At 40.8% G+C, this 14,808-nt stretch overlaps 1 protein-coding gene across 1 annotated transcript; it reads right to left on the bottom strand.

Annotated features, from left to right (window-relative positions):
* Nucleotides 1–17: 17 nt before the first annotated feature.
* Nucleotides 18–14,640, bottom strand: PRPF38A (pre-mRNA processing factor 38A). The gene is made up of 10 exons (XM_055342113.1): nt 14,369–14,640; nt 12,132–12,291; nt 10,459–10,580; nt 7,768–7,853; nt 4,741–4,851; nt 2,223–2,335; nt 1,628–1,654; nt 1,424–1,521; nt 916–964; nt 18–426 (listed from the first exon to the last, which is right to left on the bottom strand). The coding sequence occupies exons 1-10, from the start codon at nt 14,496–14,498 to the stop codon at nt 384–386; spliced, it is 939 nt and encodes a 312-aa protein (XP_055198088.1). The 5' UTR covers nt 14,499–14,640; the 3' UTR covers nt 18–383.
* Nucleotides 14,641–14,808: the final 168 nt, after the last annotated feature.

Raw genomic sequence — 14,808 nt, forward strand, 5'->3', positions numbered from 1 at the left:
TAAACTACAGAAAAATGGAAAATGGGTGTGTAAAATTTAATAACAAAAAGGTCAACAGGCAGCCACATCCTGTCCTTGTCACTCATCCTCTCCACCCCTCAAATCCTTTCTACCCTTGTAAATTTGAGTACAGTCAAGATTGGTTGCACGAAGGGGTCAAAAGCAGCCCTTGGGAAGCACTATTCCTCAAATGGATTACAATTCAAAGAGAGATACAAAACTCAGCACCTCTTTCACTTAAGTAAAAAAAAAAAAAAGAAATTGGTTAAAAAGAGCTAAAATATTCTCTTAGCTGCCTGGGGAGTAAGATCTTAATCCTTCCACAAAGACAGATGCCTTTAAATCCACAGGTGGCCATCTGATCTAATACCAAACTGAGTCCATTATTCATTCCCTCTCCGGCTCTTCTTGTGGCTTTTCTTAGATCTGAAATGGTAACACATATGAACCATAATAAATTTAACAGCTGTTTAAGAAGGTAGGCAAGAACTTTTGAGGAAGATATATGTATGTTGATACTGATGAGGACAGAAATGACATCTAGTATTCATTAAATGTGCTTAGTGTTATGTCTAAGAGCAACACTGAGGCAGGTATTACTATCTTAAAGTTTATCAAATGAAAGTGATCTGTCCAATGTCACTCAACTGTTAATTGTTAACAAAGTTGGGACTTAACCACAGGTCTCCTGAGACCAAAGCTCATGGCCCACTCTCCAAAGCTGCAATCCTACATGGAAAAAACAAAATAACACAAAACAAATACATAATCCTAGTAATTCTCAGGGCAATAGGCCAATTTTGTCCTGGAATAAAGTTCCTAAATATTCCCATCAAAACAAAATTTCAGGTCTGACTTAGTTGTGTGATTGGAAGTTTGAGTAAAAAAAAATTCTTAAAATAAGTCAATCCATACCTTTCAGGAGACTTTGAGTGACTCCTGTGTCTGTGACTACGATGATGACCTGGGGAAGAAAAGGCCACTAGATAAGTGATACTCTACCCACCTACTCTTACACTGTCATTTTCACTTCTCCCAATCCCTTTCACCAGCGTAATATTTTTTTCTGGCTTATGCTAGACACCCATCTTGATAGCACCTGTCAGGACTGTTTGTTTATGGGGGTGCTTGTTTACGGTGGAGTGCCAGAAGAACTGAATCCATTTCATATGCATTTGAGGGTTATGGTTAATTTCACAAACATCACATAGGTCTTAATTCCTATAATTTCAGATGAAAAAAGTGAAGTTCATCATTCTTTCAGTAAAGCTTTTATGAGAAAGTAAAGATGTGAATTCTTAATTTTCAGATTTTCATTTCCTTTTCTTTTAAGCAATCATATAGCTAGGCACTCCTGTCCTGGAGAAGGTTAAGCATCTATTACATTTAAGATAACCAATAGCAAAGGTCCCAAATATTATACCTGGGGACTTGGAGCGGGATCTGTGCCGTCTATCTCGAGATCTGCTGCGGTGACGTCTTGGGCTTTTGCTCCGATGCCTTTCTCGGCGAGGGGAGGGGCTGTGGAAATGATTGGTTAGACTCCTTTTTCTGACATTTATACTCACATTACACCCCTCCACCCCCAAAAGCTGTATCCTTCATTACAAGTCAACTGAAGGCCTACCTCCTCCTTTTAGGAGACCGACTCCGCCTACACAGAAAGAAAAGAGGAAGAACCTTAGTTAGGCGCACTGCTCAAACATTCACCCACTTCTTATCCATGACCTTTGTTACATAACTTTTATTAGAATCCTCCCACTCTAAGTCTGGGATTGCCATGTGACCTGCTTTGGCCAGTGGGGTATCTGCAGATGTGATACCAACAGATACTGGAAGGAAACTTGCATGATTGAGCTTGTCTGCTCTTGAATTCTGTCACAGTTGAGGGGACATGCCTAACTTAGTCTAGAATGAGACACACACAGAGGAGTTGCCCCAGGTATCCTCGTTAAAAGCCAATAGACAGCTGACCACAAAACAGGTACGTGAACTTAACACTGCCTATCCAAGCCCAGCTTAAATCACTGATGCAGACTTGTGAACTAAATAAATGGTTATTATCTACCACGGAGATTTTGCAGGTGGTGGTTTTACAGCAATTCCTATACTGGGCAAACATTCCCCACAACCTGAATTTTTTCCTTCCCTGAAATCCAAACTTCTGTATTAATTACCAGGCTTAAAGTTTCCCTGGAAGAGGCCAAGGATTAGGGCTTTACCTTCTGGGAGACCGGCTCCTACTCCTTCTATAGCGCAGTGTGGGAGAACGACGGGGCTTGTCCAAGTCTCGGTAGCTTCTCCGGCGATGATCAGGTGATGGCACTCTCTCCAACTGGGAAAGAAATGGATAGGTCAACGCTGAGTACAGACTTAACACAGAACTATTTAGGGGTAGTACATACACTCCCCTCCTCAACCTGTCCCAAATTCTACCTTCAAGTAAATTTAAAACACAATAATACATAGATAACCCTAAGGACAAAAAGAACTACCAAATAAAAAAACTGTTTCCAATAATCCTACTACTCCAGTGTTGGTACCACTATTCTGGTACTGTGAGAATTGTGAGAGCTAAGTAATTATGTGTATCTCCTTAAAAGGTTGGATTTCCAATGTGAAAAGAGAGGTGTAAGATCAGTAAAATTAAGTACAAAGTGTACTTTACTCTTTCCTCTAGGTTTCAATTTTTCCTCTAGGTTTGCCAACTGTAAAGACCTAGAAACACCAACCAAACATAGCATTGAGCATTTATAGTGCCCAGAGTGTGGTATCTAAATACCATTTTCCCTGTAAATGAAACCAATGGCTCCCTGGAAAAATGGCAATTTCAGATTGGGGCCAGAAGCTTATAAACCATGACTAGAATGTATCGTCAGAAGGCAAGGAGTCTGAGACTACCATGGTTGTTGTCAGTCTCATGAGTCAAGTGTGTGTGGGGGGAGGGGGGGGCGGCGGCGGCGGAGCGATCCTTTGGCCAAAGGGGACAATTTCATCATCAACAAGGACCTGGTTCAAAACACCTCCGATTAGCTTAAATATGAGTTTATGTTACCAAGGACAAAACCACATTCATCACATTGGGAGGATATTACGGACTCAACTCATTATTTTAAAAACTGATAAGTAACCCAGTATTTCTCTTTTCTATATCAACTGTACCTAAGAAAAACTAAGTATTGACTTGGGAGATTTTACAGCAGTGTTATAGGTAACATGATGAAAAAGCAAAGAATTAGAACATCATGATTTTATAACCCCTAATGGGTCTAGGCAGAGATAATTTAGGCACAGTGGTTCCTAATAAGGCAGAGAAACAGACTTTGCTTACCCTACGAAGAGTACACACGAGTACCTATGAAGTAGTGTTGCTTTACTGCAAAGGGTACAAAAACCTCAAATAGTGTTGCTTTACTGCAAAGGGTACAAAACCCTCAAATCCAATTGAGCCTCCAGATCTAAGAGTTTACAGAAGATACAAGGGACAAACAAACATGTTAAGTGACCCCACAGGGACATAATCAGAAAAATACAGATTGTAAAAATCTGTATAGAATAATATGACTTGATTTATGGACCTTCTCTGAATACTAATTCAAACTATTAAATATAGGACAATTGGGGAAATGTGAATACTGAATATTTTATTTTCTTGTTTCAAGTTTTATTTAAATTCTGGTTAACATAAAATATGTTAGTTTCAATACCGAATATTTGACATTAAGAAATTACTGATGATTTGGGGGTGATAATAGTTATCATGGTTAGGCTTTTTCTGAGATATGGATGAGATATACTGATGATTGTGATCTATGTCAAGAAAACTGGTGTGGGGACAATTTGGAAGACATTAGAAAAAAAATGGCTTGAGTTGATACTATGGCGGCTAGGTGACAGGTAAATGGAGGCACATTCTCTCCACTTTGTGACTGAAATTTTCCATTAAAAAGAAAAACAGAATGACTACTTTTGGTTCACTCACCACAAAAAAGCACCTCAGCCTTTAAATTCATGAACGAATGTTTCCTTTTGCACTCCTTAAAGGGAGCCTACTGGCTCAGAGCTACACTTCCATTTACACTCAGTATCCACCGTTTCTTTTATTCCTCCCCTACCCTTTTTGGATACATAGAGTATTATATTTTAAACATGGATGTTTCAGATCCTTCTTTCCTAACCATAAGCATTTCCACATCATATACTTTTCATAAGTTTTAATGGCTAAAAGCTGTTGAGCTGCTAATAGTTAACCTGTCTGCTTCCTGATAGCTGCTGGGCTGTTTTCAACTTGTCAACATTTTAACTAGTAAAAAACATGACCATGCAGTAGGTATTATTTTTTTCCTTAAGCTAGCTTAATCCTTAGGATAGGTTCAACTATGAACAGTATTATTATTTTAAGTATTTATATTAATAGCTACCAACTGTGAGTCACTTATAATGTCCCAATATGCAATGGGCTTTATGTATATCACCTCATTTAATGCTCATAATAATCCTAATAGAAAGGTATCATTCTTCTTTACTAAGGGAAAGATTAATTTACACAAGATTATGGAGAACTGAGATATGAATCAAAGCTTTATTTAACTTCAATGCCCATACTCTTAAATGATAAATATTGTATTTTTTGGTTAAAGTTAAAAATTAAAGTCGGAAAACAAAACAAGGAAGGACCATTCCCCTCATCCCCTCCCCATAATTATCCCTCCTGAACCCTTAAGCTCCCAGGTGCCTGACCTTCTCATCCTCCTCTTCCTCCTCTTCACTGGACTCCACATCATCCATGTCCTCTTCTAGAGCACTAACCCGAGGCTCCAGTTGCTCAGCTTCCTCTAGCACATAGCGTTTCTACAGAAAGCATAATGAGAGTCAGGGGGCTTTGTTGTCTCCTGTATGTCCTGAACCCCTGACACTGGGGCTCTGGGATAGATGGGAAACTGGTGATCAACAGCTGAGGCAATTTCATTTCAGATATTCCAGACAGTTCAAAATTTTCTTAAGGAATTTAACATACTTGGAATCTATACTTTTTACATCCCCCTATAATTACATAAATACAAAGTTGAAGGGAACTTCATTTTCTGTTGGCTCTATTCTCTGTGATCTTTTACACTTAAAAGTCACTGAAATATCTATCAATATAGATGTAGCCCTGAAAAAAAAAAAAAGGAGCTTCATATACAAGGGCCAATATAAGTTCAGAGCTGTGACTGGTGGCTGGTAGTTCCAAGACAGGGTCAAAGCAAAATCTACCCTAAGAGACCCAGTGAGGCCCAGCCCAGTTTGGGGGCTGAAGATTGTCTTGGTCCTGGTTTGGAATAGCATCAACTTTACTTGACCTGGGATTTAGGAAACAGTTTAGTAGAGTCACACATTTTGAACAAACTATAGGATATACACGATCCATCTTCTGGTTCCATTTTCTTCTGAGATGTGGCTTAGCTGGCTTATTGTGTGATTAAGGACCCGAAAGGCAAGGATGAGTTCAAAAATGCCAAATGGGACTGCCTGAGTCATACGATCCCTTACAATTTTCTTGTGCCCAGGATATAAAGAATGTTGGATAGTCCTAAAATAATAACATTTAGCTTATCTCTAACAAAATTCTATAATGGTTGGCAGAAGTGAAACAAAGATACCACTCTGTGTAGTCAGTCCTCATTAAAGAGCTCCTTGGAAAAAGGCTCTTCAGTTACACAATCACCATAGTTTGGGATCTAGGACAGTATCAGACAGGGCATCCCAACTCCCTAATGCTCAGACTAAAATCAATATATTAATTCACAGTATTGATGTTTGATGAAATTAGAATTTATTCCAGAGCAGATTCTTGGAATGTCAGGACAGGACACATCAGAAGCTAAATTGATGAGGTGCTTAATAAGAACAGAATCAGAGCAGAAGGTGTTCTTAAGGGTCACTTCCAGGACACACCCACACCAGACCACACTTCTTGGTGATAAAATGTACACCAGTCAGATTTCAGTTTCTCTCTCAGTGAGGCATGTTTTGCGGTCTTCTAGACTCTATTCAGACCATCTTATCTGCATCAATTGGCTTGCTTTAAAGCTGAATGGGTTTTCGAACCCCTATAATTGTACTTCAAAATAATCCATTTCTTATAGTATTTCTAAAAATGAGAGCAGCTAATAATGACATAACCACAATGTTGACATAACCACAATGAAGTGTGAGAACTGGGCCCTGAAAGCAGATTTTCAGTTTTGAAATCTCTTCCCTACACAGTTTACAGTAGCCAATACAGACTAAAACAGGTATAGCATACATATTTTTAGGATTTTTATAGAGTCCTATAACTGGATCGCTGTGGAGGAAGAGTTGGTACATTGCATTTAAATGTGAGTACTCATCTACCAACTACTTTTTATCCAGCTGATTTGCTGCCTCATCTGACCCATTTATCAGGTATCTGCAATTCATTCTATTTCCTACTTTGAAGTAACTATCGTGAAACATATATTACCATGCTGAGTAATAAGGAAAAAAACAGCACATACAAGTAGGTTCACTATTCTTGACTGTAAAGAGTTTCAAGGGTGTACACACAAATGGCAAAATTACCAAACTGCACACTTTAAATACATGTAGTTTAATGTACATCAATTATACATTAATAAAGCCATTTAAAAGAAAAAAAAAAGCCTTTGTTCAAATGAAATCTCATTTTCAAGCCCAATATGTGCCTTAGAGAAAAAAAGAGCTACTCTGGTTGGAATATGTGGGCTGTCTCCTCTTATTCCTCTCTGTAGCTTTAAACAGTCCCACAGGGTAGTTTATTTATTTTTTTTTTAATTTTTATTTATTTATAGTCACATAGAATGAGAGAGAGAGAGGCAGAGACACAGGCAGAGGGAGAAGCAGGCTCCATGCACCGGGAGCCCGACGTGGGATTCGATCCCGGGTCTCCAGGATCGCGCCCTGGGCTAAAGGCAGGCGCTAAACCTCTGCGCCACCCAGGGATCCCCCACAGGGTAGTTTAAAGACCAGTGAAGTAGTCTAAGTCCCCCATTTCATAAATGGGAAAATAAAACCAGGTTCCACAGCTAGTCAGCTATAACAACAATCCAGAAATTTAATCTATTTCCCTGCTCAGTCATCTCTCCATTATAGATCATTCCTTTTCTCTTTAGGCAACCTACTGTTTTCCCTTTGTATTTAACAGTAGTTTTAAATAATACTCTGCAAAATCCATTCCTGAAAAGTGCTTCATGGATAATCATTTATCACCAGAAAGTGGAGCAGGGTTATAAAGTTTGATATTTAAGAGATTAAGATCTTAGTCTACCACTCCTGACCCTCCTTTTATCTGTTTTACAGCCTACAATTTTTCATATAACATTTTAAAAAGTCATTTCCTGTGTTGCCTTTTTTAAAAAAAAATATTTGTTTATTCATGAGAGACATACATATAGAGAGGCAGAGACACAGGCAGAGGGAGAAGCAGGCTCCATGCGGGGAGCCCGATGTGGAACTCAATTCCAGGACCCTGGGATCACACCCTGAGGCCATCACACACTCAACCACTGAGCCACAAAGGCGCCCTTTATTACTCCCTTTTAAAGCCCCACTCTTCAAATACTTTACTTCTGTTTTTCTCTCCCAATCCCCTTTTTCATAGGTATGAAGACTAGTTAAAAGGACCCCTGAGATCATGGGCTTCAGTGTTCTATTGTGTATGTGTACTCCTCTGTCCCTGTCTTGGGGAAAGAAGGGCAACTCTGATAAGAGACCTTTATCTCTTACCTGTAGCCGGGGTAGAATGATATCACAGACTCTCTCACTGTGCAGCAGTTCATCAATGAACTCATCTACGTGCATCAGCTCAAACTCTGAAAGAACAGTCATATGCTCAGGCAACTTGGAAATAAATTTATATAGTCAAAAAATAAAAGTGCAAGACTCTATTATAAAATACTTGGTTTAGAAAGTGTGAATCCTCTGCAGCCTCCCTTCCCTACACATTTACTAATAAAACCACTCAGTGTGGTTACAGAGAAGGGATTACTGAACAGACCTGGGGTCAAACTACAGTCATTCATAGCCTTTTCATCACTTACCTCATTCATTCAGCTCACCTTTACTGAGGCCATCTGTATCAGGCCTCTTCTTGGAGCTGAGGATAAAGGGATGAATGAAGCTGTCCCAATTAGCAGGAGACACAACACAAAAGCATGCACAAACAGATCTAAGTTGTATAGGGGTGATTTTTTTTTAAAGATTTTATTTAAGAGAGTGAGAGAGTACAGCAGGGGGGAGAGGTAGAGGGACAAGCAAATTCCCCACTGAGCAGGGAGCCCGATGTAGGACTCAATTACAGAATCCTGGGATCATGACCAGAGCCAAAAGCAGATGTTTAATTGACTGAGCCACCCAAGTGCCCAGGAGTGATGTTATTTGTAAAAAAGTTTATTATTTTATTATTTATTTTTTTTTTTGAGAGAGAAAGAGAGACAGGGAGAGCAAGAGCAGGGAGGAGAGGGAGGAGCAGGCTCCCATGGAGCAGGGAACCTGACACGGGGCTTACTCCCAGGACCCCTGGGATCACGACCTGAGCTGAAGGCAGACGCTTAACCAACCAAGCCACCCACGGTGATGTTCTTGAATAGATTATACAATTTCTCAAGTACAATTTTTCAAGTACAATTTCTCATGTGAACCCACTATATTTTTAAATATACAGCATGTATCTTATATGGTAAAGCAAAAACTTTTTAGAATTGTTATAGTAAACATTACCTTAGTTCAGTGGTTCTCAAGCAGCAGTTAACTTTGTCACCCACAACTAGTGGATAGAGGCCAGGGATATGGCTAAACATCCTACAATGGGCTGGACAGCTCCCCATAACAAAGAATCATCTGGATCAAATTGTCAATAGGTTGAGTAACCCCATCTTAGTTTTTAACATAATATAAACATAAGTAATTCCATGATGGCCATAACCATGTCCATCTTGTTCACCATGTTATTTCCAGTATGTAGCACAGTACCTGACATGATACTGGCACTTAATTATGTATTCAAAAAACAAGGTAATAAGTTAATAAAAGTTTAAAGTAAAAGAACAAATTCTTGGCTTTCTATTAATGTTACATGTAGAGGTAAAAAGCAAATTCTAGTTAGACACTAAGAAGAAAAAGGTTTTGACTGCATTACCCTGAATCTGCCTTTTCCACAAAAAATATCTTTGTAAAATGTATGGAGCTGCCCACTGTGGGATTCCTATGTAAGTCTGAGTACACATAACCTATACTGCAGTGGGAAGTACGGTGCTAGAGAAGAAGGAACGCCTGGGTGGCTCAGCGGTTGGGCATCTGCTTTTGGCTCAGGGCATGGTCCTGGAGTCCCGGGATCCAGTCCTGCATCGGGCTCCCTGCATGGAGCCTGCTTCTCCCTCTGTTTCTGCCTCTCTCTGTCTCTCATGAATCAATGAATAAAATCTTGGGGGGGGGGAGAGGCCACTAAAAATTACTGTGATGATGGGGCACCGGGGTGGCTCAGTTAAGTGTGTGCCTTTGGCTCAGGTCATGATCCCAAAGTCCTGGGACTGAGCCCTACGTTGGGCTCAATGTTCAGCGAGAAATCTGCTTCTCCCTCTCCTCCTCCATCCTGCTCCTGTTCTCTCTCTCTCAAATAAGTAAATCTTTAAAAAAAAAAAGGGCAGCCCAGGTGGCTCAGTGGTTTAGCACTGCCATCAGCCCGGGGCGTGATCCTGGAGACCCGGATCGAGTCCCATGTCGGGTTCCCTGCTTGGAGCTTACTTCTCCATCTGCCTGTGTCTCTGCCCCTCTCTCTCTGTGTCTCTCATGAATAAATAAATAAATAGAATATTAAAAAAATAATAATAACCGTGATGATGTAACACATTGAAAACTAACTTTGGGAGGTCTGAGGAAGGCTTTTACGAGGTCATTCTGGAGGCAGATCAGATGGGATGGAGTACACTAGAAAAAGTACATGATGCAAGGCTGAGACTGATATAAGATGTAGTTGGAAAAGTAGGCAGACAAGGGCAGATTGGGCAAGACTAACAGGAAGCTAGGAGTCTAATGGAATACTCCATGCAGGAGGTGAAGAACCTGAAGTGAAGACCGTAACAACAACGATGATGGGCATTCACAATGTTACAACAAGAAGGCAGAAATATGGGGATCCCTGGGTGGCTCAGCGGCTGAGCACCTGCCTTCGGCCCAGGGCGTGATCCTGGAGTGCCAGGATCGAGTCCCAGGATCAAGTCCCGGGATCGAGTCCCACATCAGGCTCCCTGCATGGAGCCTGCTTCTCCCTCTGCCGGTGTCTCTGCCTCTCTCTCTATCTCTCTCTGTCTCTCATGAATAAATAAATAAAATCTTAAAAAAAAAAAAAAAAGGCAGAAATATTGGTGAAATAAAAACTGGTTCAGGGAGGAAGGTCCAGACCCTTAGCACTATACTCACCCCCATTTCGGTTCTGGCTCTTGATTTTTCGATAGTCGTTGTACAGAGGCTCTAAATACTTGTAGCAATCAATTGCAGTGCCTGTCAGCCTCATGTAAAGTGCTCCCAACATGCGGACATACCTGACAGAAGAAGACAAACAGTAGGCCATCCTAAAAAGTTCTTGCTCTTGAGTTGCATACCTAGCTTTTCTCACGAAAGCAGTGGATGAACAAGTTCTTTCTCTTCTTTGGCGATGAGAGAACTGCAATTTTGAGGCAACATGGAGCAGAAAGAGAGCTAAAATATGGAAACCTGGGTTCAAGTTCCCATTCTACCACTTACTGGCTGCAGGAACTTGGGACGTGTTGCTCAGCTTTCAGAGTCTATTATATTTAGAGTCTATTTAGAGTCTATTTATGACAGGAAAATAGGAACCAATTTACCTTAAAGGATTACTCTAAGAATCAAATGAGATACTGAATTTAACAACAACATATAAAATATGTTTACTAATAGTACAAGAAATAATATACATACACGTGAATATATAAATTGTTGCTAGGCAGCACAGAGTGCTAGTTCTGGAAAAAAGTCATCTGGGTTGCAATTTGGATTCCATTACTTCTTTTTTTTTTTTTTTTGAATTCCATTACTTATTGACTTCGTTATATTAGGCAAGTTACTTGCTTTCTCAATTCTTGTAAAATGGAGATGATTGTGCCTAATTTGTTGGCTTAGTGAGAAATGTGTGTAAAGTGCTAAGCGTAGCATACAGCACATAGTAAGAAAGCTATTTTCTAGCTGTTATTGTTTTGTAAGATTCCTTTTTCTTTTCTCCTATATCCAACTACCCACTCAAATTCTTCACTTGGAATAACTAGTAGGCATTTGAAACTCAACAGTTTCTTTATATGACAAACACAACAGAATAGTAAAGAACACTGAAGCCAGCTTTACCACTTACTCGGTATCTGACCTCAAGGAAATTAATCTGTGCCTAAGTTTCCTACCTTGTGTAACGGAGATAATAATTTTGCAGGGTTGTTGTGAAGGTTAAGTAAATGATTATATGTTAATCCCTTAGAGGATGGTACAAAATTAGCTACTATGTTTGTCTCTTATATTTGTCTGTGAGCTCCTTGAGAATAAGTAATACAAGAATATGAGCAGCTGACATTTTGGGAGTCTTTACCAAAAGGCACTGTGTCGTGAGATATACAGCACTATATTCTTTAACCCTCCTATCAACCTTGAGCTGGTATCATCATCTCCATTTACAAGTAAAGAAAGTAGAGCTCACAAACTTCTCTAAGGTCACAATAAGTAACAGAGCCTGGACATGAACCTCCCTCCACCTACACCAAAGTTTTCCTGCTTATCTACCACATGATGTAGTTTTCTTCATCTTTGAGCATCCAGTGCTATGAACACACTAAGCGCTCACTCCTGCTTAATATATTTTTCAGTGAAATGCTTTCTGGGGGAGAGGAGCAGTTACCAGGACTGAGAATGTAAAGAAGATCAATACAATCAGAACAGACAAAATACACACTGGAGAGCTCAGGAGCCAAAATCCTAGAGTAGAACTCTGTAGAAACAAGATACACTGCTTTCACTCCTCTTAACCGAAGCCAAATTCTGGACCACTGAAATTGGAAGCTTTTAAATTAGCTAGTCAACATTTCACTCACTTGAAATCTTCATTTTTGATAAACTCCACAATGATATCCTTCTCAGGCTGGATTTGAAGCATCTTCAGGGTCAAACACAGAAAAGGAGTTGGCTTTATGTTGCCACCATAGACACCGCCCACAAACCTCAACTCCATGGCTTTATCCACTACAAGTTCAGCTAAAAAAAAAAAAAAAAGGCAAAAACAAAAACAAAGTGGCATCTCAGATAATTTAGGGCCAAGCTTTTCCCAGTCTGAAATGGAGATAAGTTAGTTCAAGGTTTGGTGCTCCTCAATACTAATCAACAATTTAATATTAGAAGTGTGTGTATTAATAGTAATAATAATAATAACAACAGCCAATATACAAGAAAGGATGACTATATGCCACGTATTCTCCTAAGCATGTCATATTATCTCATTTAATCTTCACAACAAGCCATGAAATTCCTGCACAGAGGCTGTTTTCAGATAAGGAAAATGAAGGCTAAGAAATGTTAAGTGACTTGCTCAATGTCCACCACCGGAGAATAGCAGGGCCTGGATTTACATGTAAGCAGTCTATCTCCAGTGTCCATGTCTATCACCATTATGTCTGGAGAAAAGCAGCCAAATCTGGAGCTAAAAGAAACAGCAACAGTATACGACCCAATAACTACATAACTTTAAGTAAATGTCATCTACAGAACAGGGATAATAACCTTCCACAAGGGATGCCTAGGTGGCTCAGTCAGTTAAGCATCTGCCATCAGCTCAGGTCATGATCTCAGGGTGCTGGGACTGAGTCCCATGTCAGTCTCCCTGCTGAGCGGGAGTCGGCTTCTCCCTCTCTTTCTGCCCCTCTCCCTACTTGTGCTCTCTGGGTCTCTCTCTTTCAAATATAGTCTTAAAAAAAAAAAAAAGCAACCTTCCACAATTGTTTTCAAAAGTAAACACTAGCTGTATGAACTCTAGGGCAAGTCTTTTTACCTTACTTTTTTTCTTTTTGACTGTCAGTTCAAATCTGAACAGTAAAGGTACAAAGTTTAAGGGCTATAGTGAGTGTTAAATGAGACAGTACAAATAAATGTTAACATCTACATGATACACAGCAAATAATGTATGAGAGATTCCATTAGTGGAAAATCATTTTATAAATCAGATTTCAAGTTCCTTTAGGATAAATTCCTATTAATTCATTCAACATTACAGTTGACAACTTACAGCCAGGTACTAAATACTAGAGATATAGGTAGAATGATAAAGAAGAACAAAATTACTACTCTTACAGAGTTTACAGTCTGGCAAGGCAGAAAGCATTGGAAAAATAATTGAAATGCGACAAATAGTTAAAATAAGATGCAGAATGCAATACAATTATACAACAAGGGAACATAATCTAGCATTGGAGGAAAAAGGTCACACGTTCACTTTTGGACATACTGAGTTGGCCTGATTATTAATTAGAGATTGAGATCTCAGAGGGCGATCTGGGCTGAAGAGAGAAATTTGAAGGCATCTACAGGTAAGATCATACAAGGAGAGAACCTGCAGTGAGAAAAGGCCTCAAAATTCACCCAAAATTTACATAACTCCAAAATTTAACGGTGACTCAGAAAAACGCTGTGACACGTCCAGGGACACACAGCGGTCGTGGCAGCGACAGTGATGGCACAGAGTAGTGCTGGGTGCTTCTTAAAATACACACCAGTAACCATACCAAATACTCCTTATACATGACGCGTTTTACTCCTTAGAATCGTTGAGGTGGGCAAGATACCCGTTCTACAGCAGAAGAAGACATACATCGTTCACCGGCAAAGCAGAGCTACTAAAATCAGGAGCCAGAATTCGAAGACTGCAAGGCTTGGAAGCCTTCTCGGAAGAACTAAGGTTTCTATTAGGACCCGAACGTGGAAATAACTGCACATCGTGCAGATTTAGAGAACGAAAGACCAGGAACTGGGCTTCAGGTATGTTAACGTTCCTTTAAGGACTTCAGAGTCTCCGAGTTTAAGAGGGTTTGAGAACTCGGGAGATTATCGTTAAAGATGAACAGACGCAGAGAACCCAACAGACACCCTCAGAATCAGGCCGCAGCAGACTCACACGTGTCCCCAAAGCCCAACCAACATCGATCCAGGCACACAGCAGGTGCTAGATTTTTCTGAGTGACTGACAGACTCCGCTCCAGTCTCCCGCCGGGGCCGGTGCCCCGCGCCCCGTCCGCGGAGCGGGGCCACCAGGGTGGAGGAGGGTCCGCGCGCGCCCGCTCACCCGTCAGCCCGAAGCACTCCTCTTTCCAGTACTTGGACTCGTAGATTCGCGTCCGAATGATCTTCTCCACCAGATACTGAGGATTGGTGCCGTGGATGCTGTGCGCATCCTTCACCGTACGGTTCGCCATCTTAGGACGCCTTCAGTTCTACTTCCGTCGGGTCCTTTAACGCGTCACATCCAGGTTAAGGCGAACCGGAGAGAGACGAAGAAGGGCGGAGGGAGCCTAAGTAGCTCAGACCACCATCTGGAAGCGGAAATGCTTCGAAGGAAAGAACTTCCTTCCGCCAGCAGCGTCGCCCACCGAATCAATGATGGCCGCGGCACGTTGGCGGACGTTCGGCGCGCGCCTCGCGTAGGTGGGCGGGGCTAGAGGGCTGGCTGGTGACGCAACGTGGGGACAGCCTGGGGGCGGGGCCACGGCTTTTGGCGCGAAATTT

Source organism: Nyctereutes procyonoides, unplaced genomic scaffold, assembly GCF_905146905.1.
Source record: "Nyctereutes procyonoides isolate TBG_1078 unplaced genomic scaffold, NYPRO_anot_genome, whole genome shotgun sequence".
NCBI classification, from domain to species: domain Eukaryota; kingdom Metazoa; phylum Chordata; class Mammalia; order Carnivora; family Canidae; genus Nyctereutes; species Nyctereutes procyonoides.

Coding starts and splice junctions, on each gene's coding strand:
- PRPF38A (XM_055342113.1), bottom strand. CDS start 14,498: ATGGCGAACCGTACGGTGAAGGATGCGCACAGCATCCACGGCACCAAT. Junction 12,292..14,368: donor GGAGTGCTTCGGGCTGACGG/GTGAGCGGGCGC, acceptor TTTTTTTTTTAG/CTGAACTTGTAGTGGATAAA. Junction 1,655..2,222: donor AGGAGCCGGTCTCCCAGAAG/GTAAAGCCCTAA, acceptor CTTTCTGTGTAG/GCGGAGTCGGTCTCCTAAAA.